A 23,706-nucleotide genomic window follows, 5' to 3' on the forward strand; every position below is an offset into this window, starting at 1 on the left:
CAGAAGAGCTGCAACGGCCCGAAGCCGCGCTTGCTTGCGTATAAGCTGGGTCTGCTATATCCGAGTATGCATGGCACGCCTCTGCGCCCACTGGGCGCCGTAAGCAGGCCGGAAGACAGGCCTACACACCCCCTCGTGTTCTTCTGCGGGCTTCTGCGGTGCTCCCGCAACTTGGTGGCGCGATCCCGTAGCACACTGTAGGCTAAAAGCCTGCAGCACTAGCTTTCCTGTATTCTTGGAAGTTGGCGGTGCCGCTGGCAATTGTTGGATCTTCTTGGCTACGTAGCTCTTCCTCGAATCGTTCTTCTTCTTGCGCGTGGGCAGCTTCGAATGCGGCAGATTGGCCACGGTGGAAGTACAGAGGTGCGCGTTTGAGGAGGGCTACGTCTTGTGTTACGAGAATGTGCTTGACGCTTGAGCCTGGTTTGATCAGTCTTCTGAATTTATCTTTGAGGTGAAATGAAAATTACCGGGTGTTTCATATTTGGCTTGCAAGAGGAGCTGGTCGACGACGTGTCGTAGTCCACGAGCACCTGTGCCCATCCGACCCGCTTTCCGTGCGATTTCACGAAGCGCGCCGTTGGTGAAGCGCAGTTCGATGTTCCTGAGATACGACTTGTGCTCTTCCTGTCGTATTAGACTATCTTTGGGCTCGGTAAGAACGCGGACAAGAGCTTCCTCGTCCAAGGCCGCCACTGCGCAGACTGTGGGTATCCGACCTATGAGCTCAGGTATCATGCCAAACTTTTGCAGGTCTGCTGGCTGCACATGGTCAAGTACGTTGATCCTCTCCTCTCGCTGAATCTGCCTGACGCCGAAGGGATTAGGTACGTCGTTCTTCGGAGGTACGAAGAATGGCGAGTCTTTTTTGAAGGATTCAGCCTCGGGGCCAGTGAGCATGACACCGTCGGCGGCGGCATGCGCATTCGATGTCCGTATCGACGCTCCAAAGCCCATACTACCCTTTGACTTCCTGTCCAGGACGATCTTGTGCAAATTGGAGAAGGCGCCAGTGCATATAAAGAGGATGTTGTCAGTTCGTATGTTGAAAACCTCGCCTTTGTTTCCACCAGGCCCGGGAGGTTGAGGACCACCAGGCATACCGCCGGGCTTGTTTGCGCTCTTCTCTGGCTTTGCTTGCACTTGGACGGTTGTGCCCTCGATGATTTTCAGGAGCGCCTGCTGGACACCTTCGCCACCGACATCCTTGCCGTATGACATCTTGGACCCTGCGATCTTGTCGATTTCATCGAGAACGATGATGCCATGCTCAGTTGCGTCGATATCATAGTTGGCGGCCGAGAACAAGCGGGCTACGCAAGACTCGACATCGTCGCCAATATATCCAGCCTGTGTGAAGGTAGTGCAGTCGGACATGGAGATGGGCAGGCCCAGCGTCTTTGCCAGCGTCTTGCACATCAGTGTCTTGCCTACACCAGTTGGACCAAGTATAAGCACATTGGACTTTTCTATCTGCAGCTGGCGCTCGCTGGTATCGAGCAAGGAATCAGAGTCGGGGGCAGTGGACGAGGCTGGTTTGTAGGCAGGTGCTTCGCTGTAGGGTAGAGGGTCACTGTGACTATGCAGTTCTACGGTGGACTGCTGACCGGGGAACTCGTCTGCTCTGCTACTCAGCCATGGCAAAGTCTGGGGATGAGAGCTGAAATCATGGATGCTTGGATCAAAATGAGATTTGGGGCTACCTTCTACAGGGTGTCTGTATACAGATGCTCTCCTCTGCGCCTGCGCCTCGAGTCTAGCCTGCTCATGATGTTGCCTTTTGATTTCCTGGATTCGGAGATGATGCTCGTGGACGGCTACGCTCAATACTATCTTTGCGCGGTCCTGGTCGACGACGAAGTGGTCCAGATGCTGTCTCAGGACCTTGGGCGTGATGAGACCAGCGCCCACATTGCTGGTGTTGCCCAATGGGCCTCGCGTGGGCTGATCGGGCTCATAGAAGGAAGAGAAGCCCTGGCCGCTGAAGTCGGAACGGTTGAATCGGGAGGATCTGCGCGTGTGCGACTGGGACAAGGGTGCACGGTGCGAGATGCTATAGAGGGCGAGATAGGACGCGCGGGCCTGGGGCGAGACGGCAACGGGGAGCGCGCGCTGGAGGGTCCGTGGCAACATCATGGTGGAAGAGGAGAGCGCAGAGGAATTCACACTACAGAAGTTGCGCGGGCATCGAGGGCATCACGAGGGCTTTAATGGACTCACGATGGCGCCGGCTGCGCTCGAGGCTTGGAAGCAACCGTGGTTGAGCCGCCGCGAGCTCCCCACGTTAGAAGATGCGGGGAGGTCCCCACGGTTCCCGATGATGCCGATAAGGGCCTCCTTGCCGCCGACCGCGCGCGCGCGCGTCGGTGCTACGACTACCCAAAGGTAGTCTACAAAACCATGTGATGCCCCGCCAGGGTCTTCGCGCATCGCATCCACAGCTCGGATGCAGATGCGACGAATTGTAGCGCAAATCCTCCCGACACGCACCCCCGTCGCAGCGTAGATACCGCTGTTGGGACAAGTGGCGTGGGCGCGATGCCCGTTACAGCGTGCTCGGAGCTATGACGTTGATTGTTGGGTTGGCAACGAACTTTTGGTTGAGCGCTGCGCTCAGCAATCGGGTTAGAGACCCCGCAAATTCGAGATCATCTCTGCAATTCATCTGGCAGGCTGTCTCTGTGAAACCTGCATCTGCTCGCTACCATCTCCTCTGGTAGCAAACTTCACAGCTCCCTTCCTCCCACCATCCCTCACCATGGAGCTCAACAAGGCTTCAGCAAACTCGACCCTGAGCGACACACCCGGGCAGGTCCCAAACGATGGAACTGGTACACACCGCTACTCTGTTGCTGCTGCCAATTGACTGACCCAATCGCTCCCAGGCATCATCCAGATGGATGGCTACCTTGAGCCTTTCAAGGACGCGCTGAAGAGCCGCTTCTCCAAAGCACAGAAGTGGATCCAGACCATTGAAGAGACTGAGGGCGGTCTTGACAAGTTCTCGCGGGCAAGCTCCATGCATGCCTCCACGAGCGCCGTGTAGCTAACACCGCGCAGGGTTACGAGAAGTTCGGCTTCAACGTCCAGTCCAATGGCGACGTCGTCTACCGTGAATGGGCCCCGAATGCCCTGCGCGCCTACCTCATTGGTGACTTCAATGACTGGAACCGCGATGCGACTCCCATGACCAAGAACGACTTCGGTGTCTTCGAGGTTACCGTGCCTGGCCAGAATGGTCAGCCCACCATCCCCCACGACTCCAAGATCAAGGTATCCTTCGTCGTCCCCAACGACCATGCGCGCCAGGAGCGCCTGCCAGCCTGGATCACCCGAGTGACCCAAGACCTCAATGTCTCCCCCGTATACGACGCCCGCTTCTGGAACCCTCCCCAGAAGTACGTCTGGAAGAACCAGCGACCGCCCAAGCCCCAGAGCGCGCGTATCTACGAAGCCCACGTTGGCATTTCCTCCCCCGAGCCCAAGGTAGCGACTTACAAGGAGTTCACACGTGATATCCTCCCGCGCATCAAGCATCTAGGATACAACACTATACAGCTCATGGCCGTCATGGAGCATGCATACTACGCGAGTTTTGGTTACCAGATCAACAGCTTCTTTGCTGCAAGCAGCCGCTATGGCTTCCCAGACGATCTGAAGGAGCTCATTGATACCGCGCATGGAATGGGCATCACAGTCTTGCTGGACATGGTACACAGTCACGCATCTAAGAACGTGCTTGACGGTCTCAACATGTTTGACGGCAGCGACCATCTCTACTTCCACGAGGGTGCCAAGGGACGACACGAGCTGTGGGACAGCAGGCTGTTCAACTACGGTCATCACGAAGTCCTGCGCTTCTTGCTCAGCAACTTGCGCTTCTGGATGGAGGAGTACCACTTCGACGGTTTCCGATTCGACGGAGTCACCAGCATGTTGTACACTCACCACGGCATCGGAACGTGAGTAATCAACTTAGCCTTTGACTATCAAACACTAATTGAATCAGGGGTTTCTCAGGCGGCTATCACGAATACTTCGGTCCTTCAGTTGACGAAGAGGCAGTTGTGTACCTTATGATCGCCAATGAGCTTCTGCACACGCTCTACCCTGACTCCATCACAATCGCCGAAGACGTGTCCGGTATGCCTGGTCTCTGCGTGGCACTCTCATTGGGCGGAATAGGATTTGATTACAGACTAGCTATGGCTGTACCCGATCTTTACATCAAGTGGTTGAAGGAGAAGCAGGACATTGACTGGGACATGGGCGCGCTTGTCTTCACCTTGACAAACCGAAGGCACGGCGAAAAGACCATTGCGTACGCAGAGAGTCACGACCAAGCGTTGGTCGGAGATAAGACTCTGCTCTTCTGGCTTTGCGACGCGCAAATGTACACCAACATGTCGATTCTTTCAGAGCTCACCCCCGTCATCAACCGAGGTTTGTCCCTACATAAGCTGATCCGTCTGATCACGCACGGCCTGGGAGGTGAGGGCTACCTGAACTTCGAAGGCAACGAGTTTGGCCACCCCGAGTGGCTCGATTTCCCGCGCGAAGGCAACAACAATAGCTTCCACTACGCTCGCCGCCAGTTCAACCTTCCAGACGACGAGCTTCTCCGCTACAGATTCCTCAACGAATTTGACAGCAAGATGCAGTGGACAGAGGAGAAGTACGGATGGCTCCACTCGCCTCAGGCCTACGTCAGCCTTAAACACGAGGGCGACAAGGTCATTGTGTTTGAGCGTGCTGGACTGCTGTGGATCTTCAACTTCCATCCTCAGGAGAGCTTCACTGACTACCGTGTTGGTATTGAGCAGGAAGGTACCTATCGCATCGTTTTGAGCACTGACAGCAAAGCCTTTGGTGGGCACGGCAACGTTGACGAGACTACGAGGTTCTTCACCACGCCATTTGCGTGGAACGAGAGGAAGAACTTCTTGCAGGTGTACATTCCTAGCAGGACTGCGATCGTAAGTGGACTACTATCTGAATCTACATTGATTGCTTGCTAACCCAAGGACAGGTACTTGCGCTTGAGAATACTCTATAAGAGACCCTGAAAGATGGGCATGCGGCAAGATGCTGAAGATTAAATTGAAGGGTTGACCCACTCAGTGAAGTGGTCGTGTCGTACAGTGTGAAAAACGACATGTGTGTCGATAAGATAATAGAAGACGTTTGCGCATTAGTTCTGAGCCTTTTATTCGTGAATACTGGTTGGTGTACCTCTGATTCGTCCATACTATAGGTACGGGTAGCCTCGTACGCGTAGCTCGCTTCTCCGAGCCCCGAACTCCGTTATGTCCGACCTTTTGTACTCGCGTCATCATCCCGGAACACTTTCCGAAGCTTCTATACAATTTCCCTGTCGCCCCGTCTGGCGTTGTAACATAGCAACCATGTCTTTCACTCGAATTCCTCGGGCTGCTATACCGCACGCCTTCCGCTCCTTCTCTACAACCCGTGCGCGATTCCAATCTACAATACCCTATATCCCATCATGCCCGTCACCAACCTGTGAATGCGCAGCAGCGCCTCCTGATCTAGACATTGATCGCAAAACGCCATTGCTGAATACCATGGCGGCGTACTCTGAACAGGTCATCTTCTGTACAGGAAAAGAAGACTGGGTTAGCAACATCGAACAGGAAGAGGGTGAAACTGGGGAGTTTGTGAGAGGGCTCAAAGGTGTGATTGGAAAGGGCGGTCCTGGGTTTGATGTAGGTCTGTTTCCCGATGAGTTCATCTTCTGCTGCGTCGGAAACTGACACGCTCTCGCCCCATAGCCTTTTACCAATGTCCTCATCACTGCTTCTTCGCTACCGAAGAGTGAAAAGATCGGCGCAACAACGGCTTTACTGTTTCCGAGTTTCAAACGTATACCGAATATTCCTCACACGCCCGAAGCCTTCTCGAATTTTGCGACTGCGTATCTGAAAGCTCGAAAACTGCATTCTATGCACGATGGTCTCTCTGCTGAGCAAAAGGCCAACCTCCTCCGCGACGAGTCGAAAGCAATCGAACTACCAGAGGCGGAAAACATTACGAAACCCACAGTATTGATCTGCGGACACGGCGGCCGCGATCAGCGATGCGGCATTCTTGGGCCTTTGTTGCAATCCTCGTTTCGGTCCGAGTTCAAGCGTAGGCGCATAGATGCGGATGTAGGCCTGATAAGTCACATTGGAGGGCACAAATACGCGGGAAACGTCATCATTTATCTGCCTCCCAGTATTGAAGATAACGCGCTGAAGGGATCGGGCATCTGGTATGGTAGAATTGGACCTGAGAATGTTGAGGGTGTGGTTGAAGAGACGGTGGTCAAAGGACGTGTCATCACTGAGTTGTTGAGAGGGGGTGCCATTCAAGACGGAGGCAATATTGGGAGGATGATCGAGACACAACTGAAAAAAGATAGCGGAGAAGAGGACAATGGGACCCTGAGACTAAAGGCTAGGGCGAGAGGCTAAGTGGAGGCTTGAATGCACATGATGGGATGGCTGATGGCTTTTGATGAGCATACTACAGCAACATCGCTGGATAGAGGTAATCTAAAAAGTCACATTCTTAAACCAATGCAAGAGACTAAAGGCTGTGGATGTCAAGGTTTTTACGGTTTCAAAAGATGTATCGATGTTGACTTGAACAAGAAGAGGGATAGGGTGAATAACAGGCTCATGGTCCTCAAAAACCTTAGTATCTGACCAAACATAAGCTACGACCAAACCCGTCTAAGTTTGACCATGAAAATACTAGGGCCTATTACGAAGCTTCTGGGATTGGGCTGTGATTGAGAGGCAATTCGCACGTCGGCCATTACATGGCAATCTGAGTGTTCCTTACTTCGCACCCTCAATCATCCTGGACCAATGATTGAGCTGTGTGCACACATAACATTGGCCTCTACTTGAGTATCTGGCACTGTAGATGTATAGGAATAGTCGTTATTCTGCTTGCTAGAAACAATGTCATATCCTTGTTTCCTCGATCCCAATCATACAACTAACACATAGGCTAAAGCTGAAAGAACATACGCCCAAGATGCACCCGAAGAATTAGCCCTCATATGCTCCCCACTTATTACACTCTTGCCAAACAATCAACCCCTAGAATCGTGTCTCCAGCCATGCATCGCTGACAAGCGCCCACCCATACCTGCAAGTCCACCAACCCCGCCCTCTCCACCACCGAATCCGCTAGGGCTGCCGAAGCCACCACCTCGTCCATGACCACTGCCACCGTTGAGCAGCTTGTCAAATTGCTCAATACTTACAATAGCACGTTGTTTGACATCAGTGTCGACGTCACGTCCCAGCTGCTTGGCACCTTCCTCGAAACCTAGTTGACGGAGACTGATAGCCCGTTCGCGCGTCGCAGCTTCGTCGGTGTGGTCTTCTACCCAAACAAGATTATGCAACATCCACGAGCAAGCTACGCGAACATCGCGACGAGGATGCGTGAAAAGAGGAAGAACATGTTGCATGAGTGTGGTCTGTGAAATAAGGAGGGAGCGGTGTTGAGGTCGGCCATTGGCGAGGTGCACGAGTATATATACGGCAGCAAGAATGAGTTCGGTTGCAGGATATGTAGCCCAGTTCGATTGCCCTGGGTTGTTCGTGGAAGAGGAAAAGGGTGTACGGTGGCTGTTGCTTGGCCAGTAACTGGGGGCACTAGGACTGGTTTGACTTTGGGACAATGATGTGGACAAGGAAGAGTGTTTCGGCCGGATCTTAGCATCGAGAATTTCAAAGAACCGGCTGTGGCCAAACGTCTTGAGGAGGTGATCAATCATTTCACCAGAGGCTTTGTCTTCGGAGACGAAGTTCCGGATGAAGTCGAGCGCTTGCTCTTGTATGCGTATGTCATCGCGCTCACTGTTCAGCCGATGATCCTGTTCATCGTTCTTGATTTGCTGTAATCGATCTCGGATGTTCGTTGCACTCGTGTATCGAGATCCAGGACGTTGATGTCGTCGCATAGACGGTATGCTCTCAGTCATGGCATCGTCATCATCATTTTCCGATGATGGCTCGTCATCCACATCCATGTGAGGCTCGTCGACAGCGTTGAGAATATCGACTTGTTCCCCAGCTGCATTGGGTGTTCCCATAGCAGGCTTGGATGGCTCCCCGTTGAGTACCTGCACGAGCCAGCCTACACCGAGCTCTTCGAGACACTGTATCTTCATAGCATGTGGCAGACCCAGACACAAGTGCTTAAGCGCCCAAAGGCTGCCGAAACGAAGGTCAAAGTTTGCTGATCGACATTGCTCGCACAGAGTTCCTAATACTCCAGATTCAAGAATCTCCTAACATTCACATTAGCTTGAGAACACAAAACGATCAACATTCTACCTACGGTTCGCATGGGAGACACATCCAGTACCAAATTTGTTATGACCTCGGTAGCAGCAATCTGCACTTTGACGTTTGGATGCGTCAAGAGCTCGAAAATTGGCTGTGCAACACCGTGATCGATCAAGCTGGTTCTGAGTACACTGACAGACCTTGAAAGCGATCGTGTAACTTTGCAAGCAGCAATTAGTACCGCATCAGGGTTGCCATCCTTTGCTGAAGAGGATGCCCCTTGCTCATTGGTTCCTCGGTACGGGACCAGAGCTTCGATAATGTGCGTTGCAGCGCCCATCTCAATGACCATCTTCCTTAAAGAATCTTGATCTCCTGCTATTGCCGCCAAGGCCAGGAGAACGCTCTCTCGATATCTGAAAGCATGCAACAAATCCGCACTTAGTCCGGATCTACCTAGTGTCGATGACGCAGGGTCAATACTTGGATCTCTAACTTCGTTAGATGATGACCGTGGTTGCCATAAGGGCTTCGAAGACGTAGCAGGCACATCGAACGACTTCTTGAGGATCTGAATGAGCGTCGGTAGGGTCCGGGTATGGACAGCCGCTGTCTGAAGAGACTTGTTCCCAGCAACAAGCTCAGCAAGCACAACTGGTGAGCGTTCCAACACAAAGCGCAACTCGTCTTTTGCCGCAGGACTAAGTGTACTCGCCTTCTTGGTCTGCTCCGATGTCGGACTTGAGTCTTCAATCATCTTTTCCACCAACGGGATAATCAGATATGAGAAGTGCCTTTCCCTTGTGGTCTTCGAAGGGTCGTTCAGAGGCCATCGCTCGCCAAATTTCTTCAACAACGCTAGTAACCAACAAGCAGAAAGACGCTCTCGTCCTTCGCCTCGACGGGCCACGTACATGAGCCATATGAACAACGGCGACTCAGATTCGTCAGTGATGACACTTCTACTTGAAGTCTGCTGTAACGACTCCATACTTGGCAGACGAGAATAACTATCCCCAGCGGCAGAGGCGTAGGCACCAAGAGCCGGCCATTGTTTGATGTACGGATCTGATTTGCTCGCCATTGTCTGGACCCGCGGAATTAATTTGTCCCAGGACGCCGCCTGTGATGTGTTACTTGCGTCTAACGCTGAGGTGCGTTCCTTCGGCCATCCGAAGAGTTGTTGTATTGAGTGTGAGTAGAGAAACCGAGCAGTGTAAAAGTGTGAGTCCTTGATGACAGCCGAGATTGCCTCCAGAATATCTGGCAGACAGGCACGGGGAAGCCGCTCGCGATTCGACTGCTTCCACTCTGTTGCGGGGATCCGATCGTCCATGGCAGCGACAGTAGCAAGCTTGTCAGCCAAAAGATCCAGTATTCCTGAATCCACTAGCATCTTCTTCTGGTTGTCTTCTATGCACGTCTTCATGATGAGCCGGATCGTCGCCTCAATCTGCTGATTGGCCTTCATCGTTCCAGCTGGTTGCGCTAATATCTCGGCGAGGCTGTCAATGACAAACCTGGTGTATATCGACTCGTTAACGGCGAAAGCGAGAGATGATCGAGAGGATGAGTCGGACGTGTCGAGCCAAGGTTTCTCCTGGTTGACGGCGTCAATGATCTGATTGAGGGTCTTGAGGGTCGTGGTAACGAGTTTCGAGGGCGTCTCGCTAGGCCTCAGCGCTTCAAGCAGTGGAGGGAGGACATGACCTGCTAGAAGCGGGGCGACAAATGCTGGACCGCCTGTGTGTCTCATGTATCAGCCAATATGCTCCTCCAAAGCGTCCTTTACATTGGGCACTCACCATTCGCAAGGCTGCCGACGACGAGCGTGGCCTGAAATCTCAACTCATCCTCGGTAGTCCATTCTTCCATGTCCTTCCTCGAATCGTTGAAGAGCCCGGAGCTGTGTCCATTCGTGACATTCCTCCTCCTCTTCCCACCTTTCCTAGCTTCTGCCCGTAGCAGACCCGCCAGTGGTTTCACAACGCCATGTGTCACTGCTAGTTCTTTCCTCTGCTCATGCCCGACTATCTCGTTTTTGAGGTTCTGGAGTGCTGTGACCTGTGCCTCGGGTGTACTAGGGTTCGAGAGCTCGTTGAGCGCCGGAGGTATCATTGACCGGCCCATGGCGTAGACGGAAAGTAAGCGGGTAATTGGTAATGGGTGTGTACTACAACCGGTTGGCGCAGATTAACGGTCGTCGTGCAGCCTCATGCGAAGAGGTCCAGTACTGGGCGCACAAGCGTGTGACAATGACGGGCGGCGCAATGGAAGCTTCACTGGGAAACTGCGGATTGGGGAGTTGCGAGTATCGTCGGAGCAAGGCGCAAGAGGAGATTATGCTACTGCTGATGCAGCATATAGGCTGCGACAATCAGGTAGTTGTCAGGTGGTATGCCAAGTTTGCAAAGCCAGTCATGCTCAACAGAGTGGTCGCGAGCGAAGAAGTGCAGATAGCCGCGCTCAATTCCGTTGGCGCAACGTCAGAGCAGCCGCGATAAGAGTTATCGCCACGTGATTGCTCATTCACCGGCTTCCCGAGGTCACTCATGCGGACTCGCCCTGCATCTCCTTTAAAAAGCGTAAATGCATGCAATTCATCAGACGTGATACATAACCATAAACTAGCGCCCCGTGAGTACCGTTACAGTCATCAAGCACGTCCCGGAGCCTCCTTCCTGTGCCACCATCCCAACCCAAGACAAAAGAAAATCGTGTCCATCAATACAAAAGGATGCTAAAGCAGACCCAGAAAGATGCAAATGCATATAACCAGTGTCCGGTTCCTACTTTTTACGCATACCCGTAAATCTCAGTGTCATTCTCCTTCACCACGCCCCCTTCCGTAAGTATGACGACAGCCACACATGCCGCATATGCCTCACGAATAGCGCAAGACATACATGTCTCCTTGATGTTTGCCACGATAGCACTATGCCCATGATGCGCACACCACGCTCTTGCAAAGACTTCGTTATCGCTCACGCCTAGAGCCTCTATAACGAGCACATTGGTAACTTGTTCGTGAGCACTCTTCTGCTTTTCGTTCATGAGCGCCAAGGCTTTCTTGCCAGGTGATGATTTAGAGGATGTGGGGCGGGGTATGCGACCGGACTGATTGCCCCAGTCTTGAATGTCGACGAGGCCTTCGTCAATCTTTATGGCTTTGAAGCTGAAATCGTAGAATAGCACTAATGGTGGTCAGCGTATGAACGGTTGTTTATCGAGAGCTGAATGCGTACCGTGAGGGCCTTGATGGCAGGGAAAGGCGTTGATGAAGTCGACGTTATATCGTAACTTCATTGGCCAGCTTTCCCCGCCACATGCGAATGAGATGGCGGCGTCAAAGACCATTGGAGGACCGACAGCGTGCCTCGTCCCTTCAGGCCGCTCTTTGACAGGCATAAAGCGAAGCTTCTCCATTCGTATTAGATCTGTTACGTCTTCCGTGTCCGGCATAGGAACTATGTAGTCGTCTACGGGGTAGCTGTCGTCCGGCGCGCCCAAGGGGCTGGTGCGTTGATCCATGGATTCTACGTCAACCGAAAACAACATGGGATCCGGTGACTCTTGCTGTCTAACTTTCACACACTCGGTGCGTTTGAGATCGGGGGTGTATATGCATGGTCCAATCCAACCTGCAATCTGTTTGACCCCTCGTGCGGCGCCTAGTACCTTGCCAACGATAGATTGCGATGACCAGTACGTATTTGCTCGATACTGAAAGCCGGACGCCGGGTGCATATGGGTCAGATACTTGAGAGCGTCGCCAGTATCCCTATCACAGTCTATCAAGCTGTTCATGATGAGCCAAGGCAATGTCCGACCAGGCAGGATGATGCCTGAAAACCAGGACATGGCATCTGCGGACCGGTCCTCAAGCGCTCTCTCGTCCAAGTCCTGTTCGTCCAGGACATACTCGACTTCATCCATGTTTGGCCACTTTAGTGTCGCCGCAAATTTTCTCAATGCTTCGATTTGTCTACTTTTGCTCCTCAGATCAAAGCTGAAGGTGCTCTGTGTGTTTGATATCCGCGTTTTGGAAATTTCCATATTCTCGAGCCACCGTTGGGCCACTGCCAGGTCCCAGGTAATGATGGCGGGAAGCTGCAGAATGAGCTTTCGCTTAGATTTCTCTGAATGGTGCTTAGAGTGTATCCGAAGGTAAAGTTCGACCGAGAGCAGCAACTGGTGAAAAAACTCCTGTTTCTTGCGCTGATCCGGGCTGTCAAAGAACTTTGCTACAACCTGGTTCTTTGGGTGTGAGAAATCTATCCATTTAGGGTTGCTTAGCACTGTGATGAGATCTGTGATCTGCTGGTCAATCCGAACGTGACGGCGTTCCTCGTCAAACTGCTCCGAATCTTCGATGAGCGTGCCGTACAGGTAGCGGTACAATTCCTCGGGATCCTGCGAAACCAAAAGTTAGGGCCATGTGAACCAAAAGCACTCCGGGCACGACGGTTGACTGACATCTTCATTTAGGCCACTCTCTAGGTTCTGCAACCGATCCAAGATCTGTAGGAGCTTTATCTTCCGCGGCTTTACCTCGCTGGCGAATTGCATAGGAGGGTTACTGCTTCCGCACTTGCTGACCCAATAGTTCAGTGTTGTAGTCCCTGCACTCTTCCCGAACGCATACGCCATGCAAGGATACTCATGAGCAAGCCATGGAAACTGGCTGTCAGATGCACCCGTCATGTTGAGCGAAATGTCTCGGTATGCCTCTTGTTGAAAGGTTGCACGATCTGTTCGGCTCTGATGTTCAGCCTCCATAACGGCATAGAAGCGATCGTAGCCCGCTGGTGCGTTCGCTATCGCATCGCAGTATCCCTTGAACGATGACGCTCCAGCACATATCAGCTCCTCCGCCTGTTCAGGCTCCATTGCATCCTCCGACCTGTATCCCTTTGGCGGCCATCGTCTTGACTTGCGCAAGTCCTCGAGAGGGGACGGTTTTGAATACGATGCGGAGCGATGAGGCGGAGAGAGGCTCTGGTAAGGGGCCATGTGGGCTTCTCCTCCACTAGACAACGGTCGCATGGGGTTTGGCTCCGAGCCATGTCTAGTTATGTGTGTGCGAGTAACTACGGGTGTTGTTCGTGTTCTCGAATGCTTCCCAACCTGCAGTTGCTGGAAACCGTTCGTGAGTTGTGGGAAAGGCTCGGCGAAGGCATACGGTAGGGCACACGGCGCTGGAGGTGCCTCGGGGCGAGACGCGCCCCATTGACTTTCGTACTGGTGTTTGCTACCATCCCAGCGAGCGAATTCCGAGTTCATCTCTTACGCATAGCACTCTTTGTTGGAGAATTACCTGAAACTCTGGTGCAAGTCAGTGGATTGTCGATTGCGAGGTGATGAAGCAGCATGGCGGAACTATCGACGGGCAACGTGAGCACGTGCGATGGTTTCAGACAAGACTGGGAAGTGAAGTCAACGCTGAGCAGAAACACAAGGCGGTCGATTGGGTCCATAGGCTCTCGTGACATATACACACTCACCCTCATAGTACTATAGTCGCGCTACTGCCGCCGTCTCGAGAGTAAGACGCGTCTACCGCGGGTCCGAGTGAAGATCACGTCTGGATCGCGAGGTTCTCGGGGTAAGCGCCGGCACACGATCTCTCTGATGTGACCTCGTAAAGGAAGACGCGTGGAGTGTGTAGTGGGGGTGGGGAATGAAGGACAGACGGTTTCAGGTCATTCCAGCTGTTGGGTCAGGGTCACTAAGCCGACAATGTTGACGGAGGTTGCGCATACCATACTTCGGCTCTCCTTGCGCCGTGGCATTTGCAAGAACCTCCGTCATCACAGCAAAAGTGCTTGATGACATGTATAGTTACGCCATAGGGGTGAGTGTTAGCCTCACTCTTTCGGCAGCCGTGCGTCTTACGACTGGGATGTGCCAGTCGCCGCATTTTACTCGTCCACGTTACTCACGATGCATGCTCCTAGCGGCTTGACCGTGGTGCACTCGTCAGAACGCTCTTCACGGGACAACAGCACGCTTTTGGATACGGGTTTGATTATTTGATTCCGCTAATACTTTCAAAATAATAGAAGTGCTGCTAAACTCCTGCACCCGTCTCATGCGTTCTGCGCTCAGTCGATTATCAGACAAGCGATCACGCAAATGCTATGTTCTGCTGCAATCCAAGCTGCCCCGTCGCTTTAGGGGCCACTGTTGGCAGCTACCATTTGCACCGCAGCGAACAAATCGTGGCGGTGGCACATTGGGTAACTGCCTATGACGGTGCTCTTTGATGGCACGAGCCTGAGATGGTGTAGTGATGTGCCTCCGGCAGCTCAAAGAGACACCTCGTTGGCGGAGACTCTCTAGGAGATAGATAACTCTCCTGCCGAGTCAGGTTTGCCAGCTCATCATCATTCAGCTAGTCGTCTCCTGAACCTTCCACACAAAGGCGGCCACGGTGTGGCTTGGTGTTGGAAATAGATAAGACAACCCACGACGTCGTCTCTGCGATCTCATAATAACGACACGAGCCCCAAGAGTCGAGCTGCTAACGTCATCTGGAAGAACTTCGTGAGCTGGCTAGGGATTGTGGCATGATGCTGCTCAACCATCGTGTGCCTCTGTTATTATACGCCTGATTGATTGGTGTGTATGCCTGTCGCAGATCCGGTGGGATTGGGCATCTGGGTTGAGCTGACAGTCGGTCCTGATTCCGGCTCTTTCTCTACAACGTATCCAGTCCCACGGTCGACCAGGCCTTTGTAGTAGTCTACGAGTACCTCTGGCTTTGGAACAATGCGCCATTCAAGCCTCCGCAGAAACTCGAGCTCTAGTAGCGCCAGTTCACGAACACTGACGCCGCCAACCCTTGCGTACAGGCTGTTGGTCCAGAAGCTATCACTAAGGCCCTTGGCCGCGACCGTAGCAGCAGTTATGAGGAAGCGATGCACGGTAAGGCTGCTGATTGTAAAAGCGGGGTACATGGCGCACAGCTTGTCTACGTAGAAGACCATGGAGAGGAGAATGGGCGGAGACAGCGTAGCATGCACTATAAGGCGAGAGAGGTAGTCGCGTACTGAGATGCCAGGCGGGGCTCTAAGGGGTCAATGTCAGCGAGCATTTGTTCAGTCAGTCTTGCGTAAACGCACCTCGAATGGAATCTTGTGAGCGTTCCATCCCGCAGCGGATAGCCGTCGTTCAGGCGCACCAGCTCCATAAGCATGTCGGAGATGAGCACGCCGAGGTCTTTCACATCGCACGTCTCATACTGGAGAGGCATGACCTTGACGTCGGGCTCCTGCGGCCTTGCTCTCTTAGCTGGCGAGGCCGGGACCTGCAGGACAGTGCTGGACTCTTTGGACACGACGGCCGGCTCTGCTTCCGAATGCGCGCTCTCGTGCGACATGCGGCGCCCCTGGGGCTGTACATTGTAGGCGGGCGTCACGGGCTGCGGAGTAACCCGCACTTGGGGCTCGGGAGGCTCCGTGACGACAGGCGCGGCGGAGGTCTCCCCCCGCTGTGCAGGCGCAATTGCGGGAGCACTCGAAGACGTCGAGCCGGCTTCTTTGTGGTCGCGGTCGTGGTCGTGGTCGTGGTCGTGGTCGAGCGCGATGGTGTCGGCGCCGTTATCGGCGCTGGTGTTGTCGCTGGGCTGGGGCCGGTAGGTGGGGGGAAACCCAGAGGGCGAGTATTGTGTTCCCTTGTCTGCGTAGCTTCTCTTGCGGCCCTGGGGGGAAGGCGCAAAGGTGGGCACTGGGGACGGCGCCGAGAAGGTGGGCTTTGGGGTGGGCGGCGCGTCGAACCGCCGTGAGGGTACGGTGGTCACGGCAAAGCGGGGCGAGTGGGCGTTGGAGGATGCCGATGTGCGTCTCGAGGCATGGTACGGGCGGTGGCTAGGCGTGTGGAAGGTCGTGTTCGGCGAGGGAGGTTGCGAGATTGTGGGTGAGGAAGTGATCATGTCGTTGGGCCGGGTAGCGGTTCCTAGAGTGGAGGAAGATGACAATATCGGATCATTTTGGCAACGTGGGGAAGAAAGGAACCATCGAGGGCGGACGCGGAAGAGGCTTCATCTGGCGTGAGCGTGGCAGCGATGTAAGGGCTTGGCTGGCGGGCGTTCGACGATAGCACGTGTGACGTCCGGGGATTTTAGTAGGCTACCAGGCCAACCTTGCACATCCATCGCGTCCAAGGTTGAAACAGCATACCTCGCCGCCGCTGCCTCTTCCTATTCTGCCCATCCGCAAGCAACTTTCACCGCATTTCCCTGCCCATTGTGTGTAGGGGCGTCGGCCCTGTGCGCCAGCATGCTCGTCATTGCCGTGCGGAGCTGCTGACCGCCAATGAATTGCAACTAAGCCCTACACATGGAGGGAAGATCCTCTCATCAAAATTTCCAGAAGATGACGACCGATCGTTAGCTTCCGCGCTCGCTAGTTTAGACTCGAGTAGTCTGGAGAGATTTTGCTCTTGCCAACCTGCACCATTGATCGGAGCATCCAAGCCCGGGTACCCATAGCGCCACCGTCGTATATCTTCATCAAGACTACACAGGCTCCCCGTCTATCTCACCATGCACCCAAAGCCTGGCAAGGGTCATACGCATGGCGGCCCATCAAGAAGCAACTATTCTATCCTGACGCGCCTGGGTACCCACCTGTCCGCGACTCGTCCAACTCGCAACCTTATATTAGCTAATCCGCGGCCCCTCTGCTGCTATCTACTTGCGATAAACTGGTACCTCAATGTCGCTAGCCGTTGGCTGCCGGAGCACGTTGTACAATGCCACAACGTCACTCGACGACATTTGAGCCGCTTGGCAGGGTTTACCAGAAAAAGGGCCGAAATCCGTATAATGTGATCATTGCAGATACAATACGTGAATATGCTCGTTGCTGTATGGTTCACCGTGAGCCAGACCGATCTTATAGCTGCCGAGAGTTCCGGGTCCAGTCTAGTCTCAGGTCGGTGTGTGTGTGCAACATGGACTACCTCTACTTATAACGTTTCATACTGTATCACGCTTTCCACACGAGTCTTTTTTTCCTCGGCAATGCACTACACTATTTCAAATAGTATCAACGAACATTGCGTACAGAAATAGGATCATAATTCATATCTACATCATCCACTCAACCTCTCGGCTTGTCACGCCCAGGTGCTTCCAGTTCGGCCGAGAAGGACTGCTGTTCCAGCGGCGGGCTGTGCAATTCTGCTACAACAGGTTGCGTGTTCATCTGTGCATACTTTAACTGGTCAATCCTGCACACAATGGTTAGCTTGCACGTCCGAGCCAGGTTTACTCTACACTCAAGACCACTTACTGTTGTTGCGACATCCCACTGGCACTGCTCATCATACTCAGATGACCATGCTGCTGCCCAGGACTCGACCAGCCAGATGGATATTGCTCCCCTACACTATGCTGCCCGTATTGTGGTGGCGAGTTGAACCCATAGTCTGAATGATGTCCTGGTGGCGGTGTAGCATAACCTGGGGTTGACGGCTGGAAGCCTGGCGACGCAAGCCCTCCATGACCGTAACTCGAGCCGCCGTACTGCTGGCTCATATGTGGGTCGTGGTTGTTCGCAGCGTCTTGTCGCTTGATGACCTCCTTTAGTGACTTGGATCGACCAACGAAAAAGAAGAGAGCGGCGCAGATTGCTAAGAAGGCCACCCCGCCCACTGCTATGCCAACTATAGCGCCAGTGGACAGGGTATGACCGCCACCATTGCCTCCGCTAATTGGCGTAGTGGTCCCAGTCGATGTGGGGGCATTGGAGAGTGTTGGTGTTGCTTCAGCAGGAATCGGTTCGCCAGGTGCTACTTGAAAGTCTGCCGCAGCCGCCGCGTGAACTTGCGATGCCAGAGTTTGTGTCGAGTTTGGATTGATGACGCCTACCATGTGTTCACCCAGACATGAATTTGGTGCTGCGCAATAGAAAAAGATGGGTTCCGTCGAGTTGATCGTAACGTTGAAGTACGTGAGCTAAAGACCTGTCAGTATATTCGTTGTGTCTTCCACAAGGAGACAAACCTCATCGGTGTTGTTCACCCATTGCGTCTCCGACCAAAAGCCAACCTTGTCTTTCCCAGTGTATTCATACGGTACACAGGCTGACTGCCATTCTGCCCTCGCAACCGAATGGTCTGGTGGATAGAACTCCCATGTCACGATGTCGCCGACCGAGACGTTATGAAGTTCTGGTGGGTCAAATTTAAAACCTCCGGAGCCAGCCTTGATAGTATGAACTGTTGGTTCGCCAGAGGAGGTTGGTGTTGCGCTTGACGAATTTACTGACTCCGAAGCTGTGGGCGTTGGTGATGGCGATTGAGAGACTGATGAAACAAGGTCTTGTGCGATGGCGAATTGAGAGAAGCTATCGCTAACAGCAATCGTAGCTGCTAGCCTTGCTGTCCATGAGCGTCTCATGGCGACAATTGTACGAGGATCAGGCAAGTACAATAGCAAGAACCGACTTCCGCGCAGAGGTCGTGATTTCCCCACGGTCCCGGGTTCCTGGTCGTCGGAAAAAAGAAGACAGTATAATACCAGCAGTCCAGCTGGCAATGGAGTGCTCAAAGAGGGGGAACAGAGCGAGATCAACACCGCAGGCTGACCGACAACCTTAAGTCACTCTTTCGCCCAAGATCCAATACCGCCATTTTCAGCCCCCACAGCCGCAGGTGCGGATAGCGGACCAGGCGATAGGCCACCCTCCTGTATCCACCATCATAAGCAGTCTTTGTTCGTCCCCTTTCACCAATCAACACAATCCATAATGCCGATCTAGCAGGTACGCCCTTGTGCAGGCGCACCTGAGGCTTACAGCTATCGCAGCTAGATGCTGGTAGATTCACCAGCGGGGCGGACCATCAGCATGTCAGCAGGGAATAAGAAAGACGGTTGAGGGGAGGTTGGATATGTGTAACGGTAGCTAGCGCTGATGCTGGTCCACGGGTACTCGAGCTATTTCCGTGTCAACTCTTCCTTGACTGCGCCTCTCGGTGCATGACTATTGACAATCTCTTTCCAGCCTGATCGTATGGAGCGCGTTTTGTTGGCCAAGGGCGCGTAGCAACTCTTTTACGCGGGGTGTATTCGACGATTTGTGCTGTTGGCAGATGTCATGCCTTCTAGTTCTTCCTTGTGCACGAGCTGGCATGCGGTGGAGCACAGCTGAGTTGTCGTCAAGGAATGAGCATCGAGCATTTGAGCCACTAACCCTGAGTAAGCTTAGTGCTGGTAAAAAACCTGGGCCCGTCCACTTGGCGCATTCATGGCTTGGGCGCAGCATGCTGATTGAAGATGGCCATGCGCTACGTGTGCGGAGCAATTGCTACGGTGGGTGGAGGATCATGCGAGCGTGGAGGGAAGGATGCCAGGCGTAGGGCTAGATAGCGGTTGGCATCATGATTAGCTGCTTCGCAAGCGAGGCAGGCCGAACATCCTGAAGCGGACAATTGCACCGAGATTTTGCATCGCATCTGCAGAATTGTCAATACATCTTCACTCATCACTCTGTTCATCATCGAACACATGCCTCTCAAGGCGCAGTCGCCCTCTAGAAGACGCGTATTATCGATATCTACAGGTTGAGCAATCCAAAGCGCGTACTCAACACACATGAAATGAGACATCGCTTCCATAGTACAATTGAAGAGAGATACTATTTCCGCCAAAGCGCGAGCGCGTACCGACATATCGCAGAAACACCAGGCCATGCAATGGACACAATTGATGCCAGCTCATAAAGGCGGCCTTTTGATAGGACTCCTTGGACCAGGACTCGCACTGAACAAGCCCATTTGTGGCATCTTAGGGCTCTTTAGTATAGCACCTTCTTGCCTATTTTCAGGGTCAAACTGCTTAGGTGTTTGTGACGCGCTTGGTAAAGGTGGACTTCGCAATCCCGTGGCTATGTGCTGTGGTCCCTCGTCGGTACGGCTGGAAAGGTCATTCATCTCGTCAAATTCGCCCTATTAGATGTTAGTCCAAATAGTACGCTTGCCTCCTACATAGGCAGGGAAGTATTGGATGTCGGCTCAAGGCTACATGTGTAGGCATTAGGATACCAGATGCTGTTGCTAATTTCCCCTTGGGTGCTGTAGGCAACAAAAAGAGAAAAAGAACGTACTGTTGAAACGTCAGTCTGATGTCTGAGCTGTCTTCAAAGTGACTACCTTACCCTTTTTTCCCAGAAGGAGGTTCTGTACCTCCTCCAGATGCTGCTCAAGCATGTCGTCTAGGCCATCTTTGGGTGATTGGACAAGATTGCCAAGCTTCTTGCGCATCTTACGTTGGCGACTTGGATTCCAGACGAAGTGGCTGTTCTTCACAAAGATCATGGAATGCTGCAAATGTTAGCTGATGCCACGATGGTATCTGTCAGGCTGTGGTGCTAGCGGGGTTGCTGTTGATGAGGACCACTGTGGTAGTCTCTATGATGTGATCCGTGATCGTACTTACTGAGTAGTACCAGCTTGATATCGTGTCGTCCGTGGCTCGCTTTATCGATTGAATGGTCGTTTCTCCGACAAAGCCGATCAAGCACTCGACTGGACTATCGGGGTCGGTACAGTTTTCTATTGAGTCAGCAACCTGGAAAAAACTGCCGGAAACGGGAAATGACGCTTACCATTGTGACTCAGTAGGTCGACCAGTCCAAGATATGCGTCTCCGATACCCATGAAAAACACTTGTGTTGCATCGTTTGGTCTGGTATGACGTCAAAAAGTAGTCGCGAGCACTGTCTAAGAAACTTACTCGATGTAGTTTTCCCATAGGTATGCTGCAAGTTCGCGAGTTTGCTGTGCTCGAACTGCAGAATCTTCGGATTTCATGTAGCCGATGATCGACTGAAGTCATTAGCGGAGTTTCCTGAGGTAAGCATATTGCAGTCTCACATCTTCGATTGTGACGACTTTCGGAATATTGACATCGATGACCTGGAAGTCATTGTTGATGGCCCAATCAATATACCTCTTCGTAACATCAGTCTTCATCCAAAGTCAGCAATTACACAGTGCAAGACTGTAAATGTACTTACAAGCCATGTGTTGTGTAACTCTCTCTTGCCAGTCACCGGATCAGGATGGTCGTGGAAGCTCGGCGGGTCATGGAAGATCACGAGCAGAGGATGTCGTTCCATAAAGTTTGGTCTATATGGTTTCAGCATCAGCAGCTAGCGGAATCCTCAATGAACTTACGTAGCGATGACATTGTGCTCGAAGGTCTGCGCCAACCCTGCCTTGTTGATTTGCAGTGTAGGAAGCGGGACCATTGAGTGCTCTGAAGACAGTCGTTGGCTCTGCCATTCGCGAATGACCTCGTGCAATCGAAACGTATCCTTGTAGCCAGGGTCGGTTTTGTCCAGATGTTTGGGGTACAGCGATTTCCAATACTTTGAATGCTGGCGTTTCACGTTCTCGACAACGTAGACTGCACTATCCTTTGGAGCTGAGAGTTCGTCACTCAAGCGATCCGGAGGCTCCAGCATGAGTACTCTCGTTACAGCAAGCGCTGAGCGTGCTATTGATCTCAAGTTGTAGCCACCTTCAAGGCATACTACGATCTTCCCTTTCGCGAGTCGCATAAGCATGTGCGTCATGTGGCCGTAACATGCCGGAGTGACGAAACAACCACCCAGTAGATCTCCTTCAGCCGCGTCGAAACCCGCCGAAACTATGACAAGATCTGGATCGAATTCAGTAGCGATAGGCATGACAATTTCTTGAAAAGCATAGAGATACTCCGAATCACCCATGCCGTGTTCAGCCCACGGAATGTTTACGTTCTTTCCTTCGCCAAGACCTTCACCGCAATAGTCGAGATTGCCATCTGGCAAGTTAGGATAGAACTTTCCGTCCTTGTAGACATGCAGGGATATGTAAAGGACATTTGGGTCATCGTAGAAGGCGTGCTGAACACCATTACCGTGATGCACATCCCAATCAAGGATCAAGACCTTACGACAAGTCTCCGGGTAGTCATTCTGACACACGCGGGTGGCTATTGGGACGTTGTTGAAAATGCAGAACCCAGAGGGCTGATTGGTCTCCGCGTGGTGACCTGGAGGACGAATAATTGCGATTGCATTGCGCACGGTTCCTTGCACTACCGCTTTGCACGCCTCGATAGCACCACCAGCTGCGAGCTTGGCGCAGTCATAAGTCGCATGATTGAAGTAGATCGAGTCACGAGAATCAGCTTCTATTTTCAAATTCTCTGCAGTCATATCTAATGACACGGTCAGTCGCGATCTTTACACATGGTTGTGAACTTACGCTGCAACGACTCCACGAATGCGTAATGCTCTGCTGTATGTATAAGGAGGATCTCTGGCCTCGTAGCAAAGCGCGTCATTATTCTCCAGCACTTGTCTTCCTGGTCCTCATCCGTATCGCTTGTTGCCACTAGACCTGCTTCCCTGAGTTCTTCGTAGATGGAGTGAATGCGACGCGGATCCTCGGGATGAATATCGTCGATTAGATTCATGTCAGGAAGCTCCGCGTGAAAGCGCATACGAGAGTCATACACAAGGCCTGTTTTGTTGGTCGAATACGGAAGGAGGGAAGATCTTGGCTTTGGGGGTATGCGAACCTGCGGACTTGAGCGCCGAACAGGAGTGGGACGCGGCATGCTCATCTTATCCGACCACCCACTCGGTGACTTCGTTGTTCGGTGCGATCCAGATTGGCTTTGCATGGTTCCCGGTTGCAGGAACGAGGTGTTCTTCGATGGACTGTGGAAAGGTAATTGCTCTCTCTTGGACAATGTTGGTCCTTTGTTACGAAAGAGCTCGTTCGGGTTTATGGTGTCTGGTACATGATTGCCATTAAGCTCTGTGGAAGTGACGATAGTGTCCTCTTCCATAGCATAGTCTTCGTCGTCCATGACTACGCAGATGGGTAAAGCGGACGTCAAACGCCTCGCTTACAGTCGCCGGCTGAGAGCTATATATGTTCGTTAGCGACGAGACTGGCACACGCGATTGTCACATGGCCTATCTGAACGAGTTCATGACTTTGGGAAAGTACGCTGAACAGATAAGTCACCAGATATGCTAGAAGACGAGTAGGTTGGAGAACTAGGAAATACGTTGAGTGTCGGCAACCTAGTATACAATGATGCTTGCTCCATGCGAAGAAGTTGCATGTTTGCTTGAGATGCTTCTTTGATACTGGTAGGACTGTAGGCACTTACCGGCAAGGTTGCTACCACATCGAGACCCAATAAGTTGCTGATGATTTGGTAGAATGTGGTTGGAGTCGCACTTCGCCGCTATTGTCAGGTGAAGGCACAAAGCCTTAGTACTAATTCGCTGTTTACAATATCGTAGGCTTATTTTGCCCTGCAGTTCCGTAAGCAGAGTTCGTTGACGCGTAGACATGGTATGGATAAGCTCGTCTTTTTCAAGTT

The 23,706-nt window shown here is 52.6% G+C and overlaps 6 protein-coding genes across 6 annotated transcripts; 1 reads left to right on the top strand and 5 right to left on the bottom strand.

Moving 5' to 3' along the window:
* Positions 1 to 202: 202 nt before the first annotated feature.
* On the bottom strand, positions 203 to 2,136 carry GT037_003110 (atp-dependent clp protease atp-binding subunit clpx; the record flags this gene model as incomplete). The annotated part of the gene is made up of 2 exons (XM_038928157.1): positions 203 to 420; positions 471 to 2,136. The coding sequence occupies 2 exons, from the start codon at positions 2,134 to 2,136 to the stop codon at positions 203 to 205; spliced, it is 1,884 nt and encodes a 627-aa protein (XP_038789435.1).
* A 622-nt stretch (positions 2,137 to 2,758) lies between these two features.
* GT037_003111 (glycoside hydrolase family 13 protein) lies at positions 2,759 to 6,476 on the top strand (the record flags this gene model as incomplete). Its single annotated transcript, XM_038928158.1, has 6 exons — positions 2,759 to 2,831; positions 2,886 to 2,990; positions 3,047 to 3,962; positions 4,010 to 4,976; positions 5,265 to 5,726; positions 5,793 to 6,476. 6 exons carry the CDS (start codon positions 2,759 to 2,761, stop codon positions 6,474 to 6,476), a joined length of 3,207 nt encoding a protein of 1,068 aa, XP_038789436.1.
* A 629-nt stretch (positions 6,477 to 7,105) lies between these two features.
* GT037_003112 (armadillo repeat domain containing protein) lies at positions 7,106 to 13,595 on the bottom strand (the record flags this gene model as incomplete). Its single annotated transcript, XM_038928159.1, has 6 exons — positions 7,106 to 8,314; positions 8,365 to 10,055; positions 10,118 to 10,485; positions 11,119 to 11,506; positions 11,558 to 12,725; positions 12,789 to 13,595. The coding sequence occupies 6 exons, from the start codon at positions 13,593 to 13,595 to the stop codon at positions 7,106 to 7,108; spliced, it is 5,631 nt and encodes a 1,876-aa protein (XP_038789437.1).
* A 1,319-nt stretch (positions 13,596 to 14,914) lies between these two features.
* On the bottom strand, positions 14,915 to 16,245 carry GT037_003113 (cyclin-domain-containing protein; the record flags this gene model as incomplete). The annotated part of the gene is made up of 2 exons (XM_038928160.1): positions 14,915 to 15,383; positions 15,437 to 16,245. The coding sequence occupies 2 exons, from the start codon at positions 16,243 to 16,245 to the stop codon at positions 14,915 to 14,917; spliced, it is 1,278 nt and encodes a 425-aa protein (XP_038789438.1).
* A 1,171-nt stretch (positions 16,246 to 17,416) lies between these two features.
* Positions 17,417 to 18,717, bottom strand: GT037_003114 (uncharacterized protein; the record flags this gene model as incomplete). Its single annotated transcript, XM_038928161.1, has 3 exons — positions 17,417 to 17,546; positions 17,609 to 18,273; positions 18,322 to 18,717. The coding sequence occupies 3 exons, from the start codon at positions 18,715 to 18,717 to the stop codon at positions 17,417 to 17,419; spliced, it is 1,191 nt and encodes a 396-aa protein (XP_038789439.1).
* A 1,316-nt stretch (positions 18,718 to 20,033) lies between these two features.
* Positions 20,034 to 23,181, bottom strand: GT037_003115 (histone deacetylase; the record flags this gene model as incomplete). The annotated part of the gene is made up of 9 exons (XM_038928162.1): positions 20,034 to 20,264; positions 20,502 to 20,639; positions 20,755 to 20,870; positions 20,924 to 21,003; positions 21,052 to 21,143; positions 21,192 to 21,284; positions 21,335 to 21,446; positions 21,495 to 22,524; positions 22,572 to 23,181. The coding sequence occupies 9 exons, from the start codon at positions 23,179 to 23,181 to the stop codon at positions 20,034 to 20,036; spliced, it is 2,502 nt and encodes an 833-aa protein (XP_038789440.1).
* Positions 23,182 to 23,706: the final 525 nt, after the last annotated feature.

This window comes from Alternaria burnsii (genome assembly GCF_013036055.1).
Source record: "Alternaria burnsii strain CBS107.38 chromosome Unknown 746, whole genome shotgun sequence".
Lineage (NCBI taxonomy): Eukaryota > Fungi > Ascomycota > Dothideomycetes > Pleosporales > Pleosporaceae > Alternaria > Alternaria burnsii.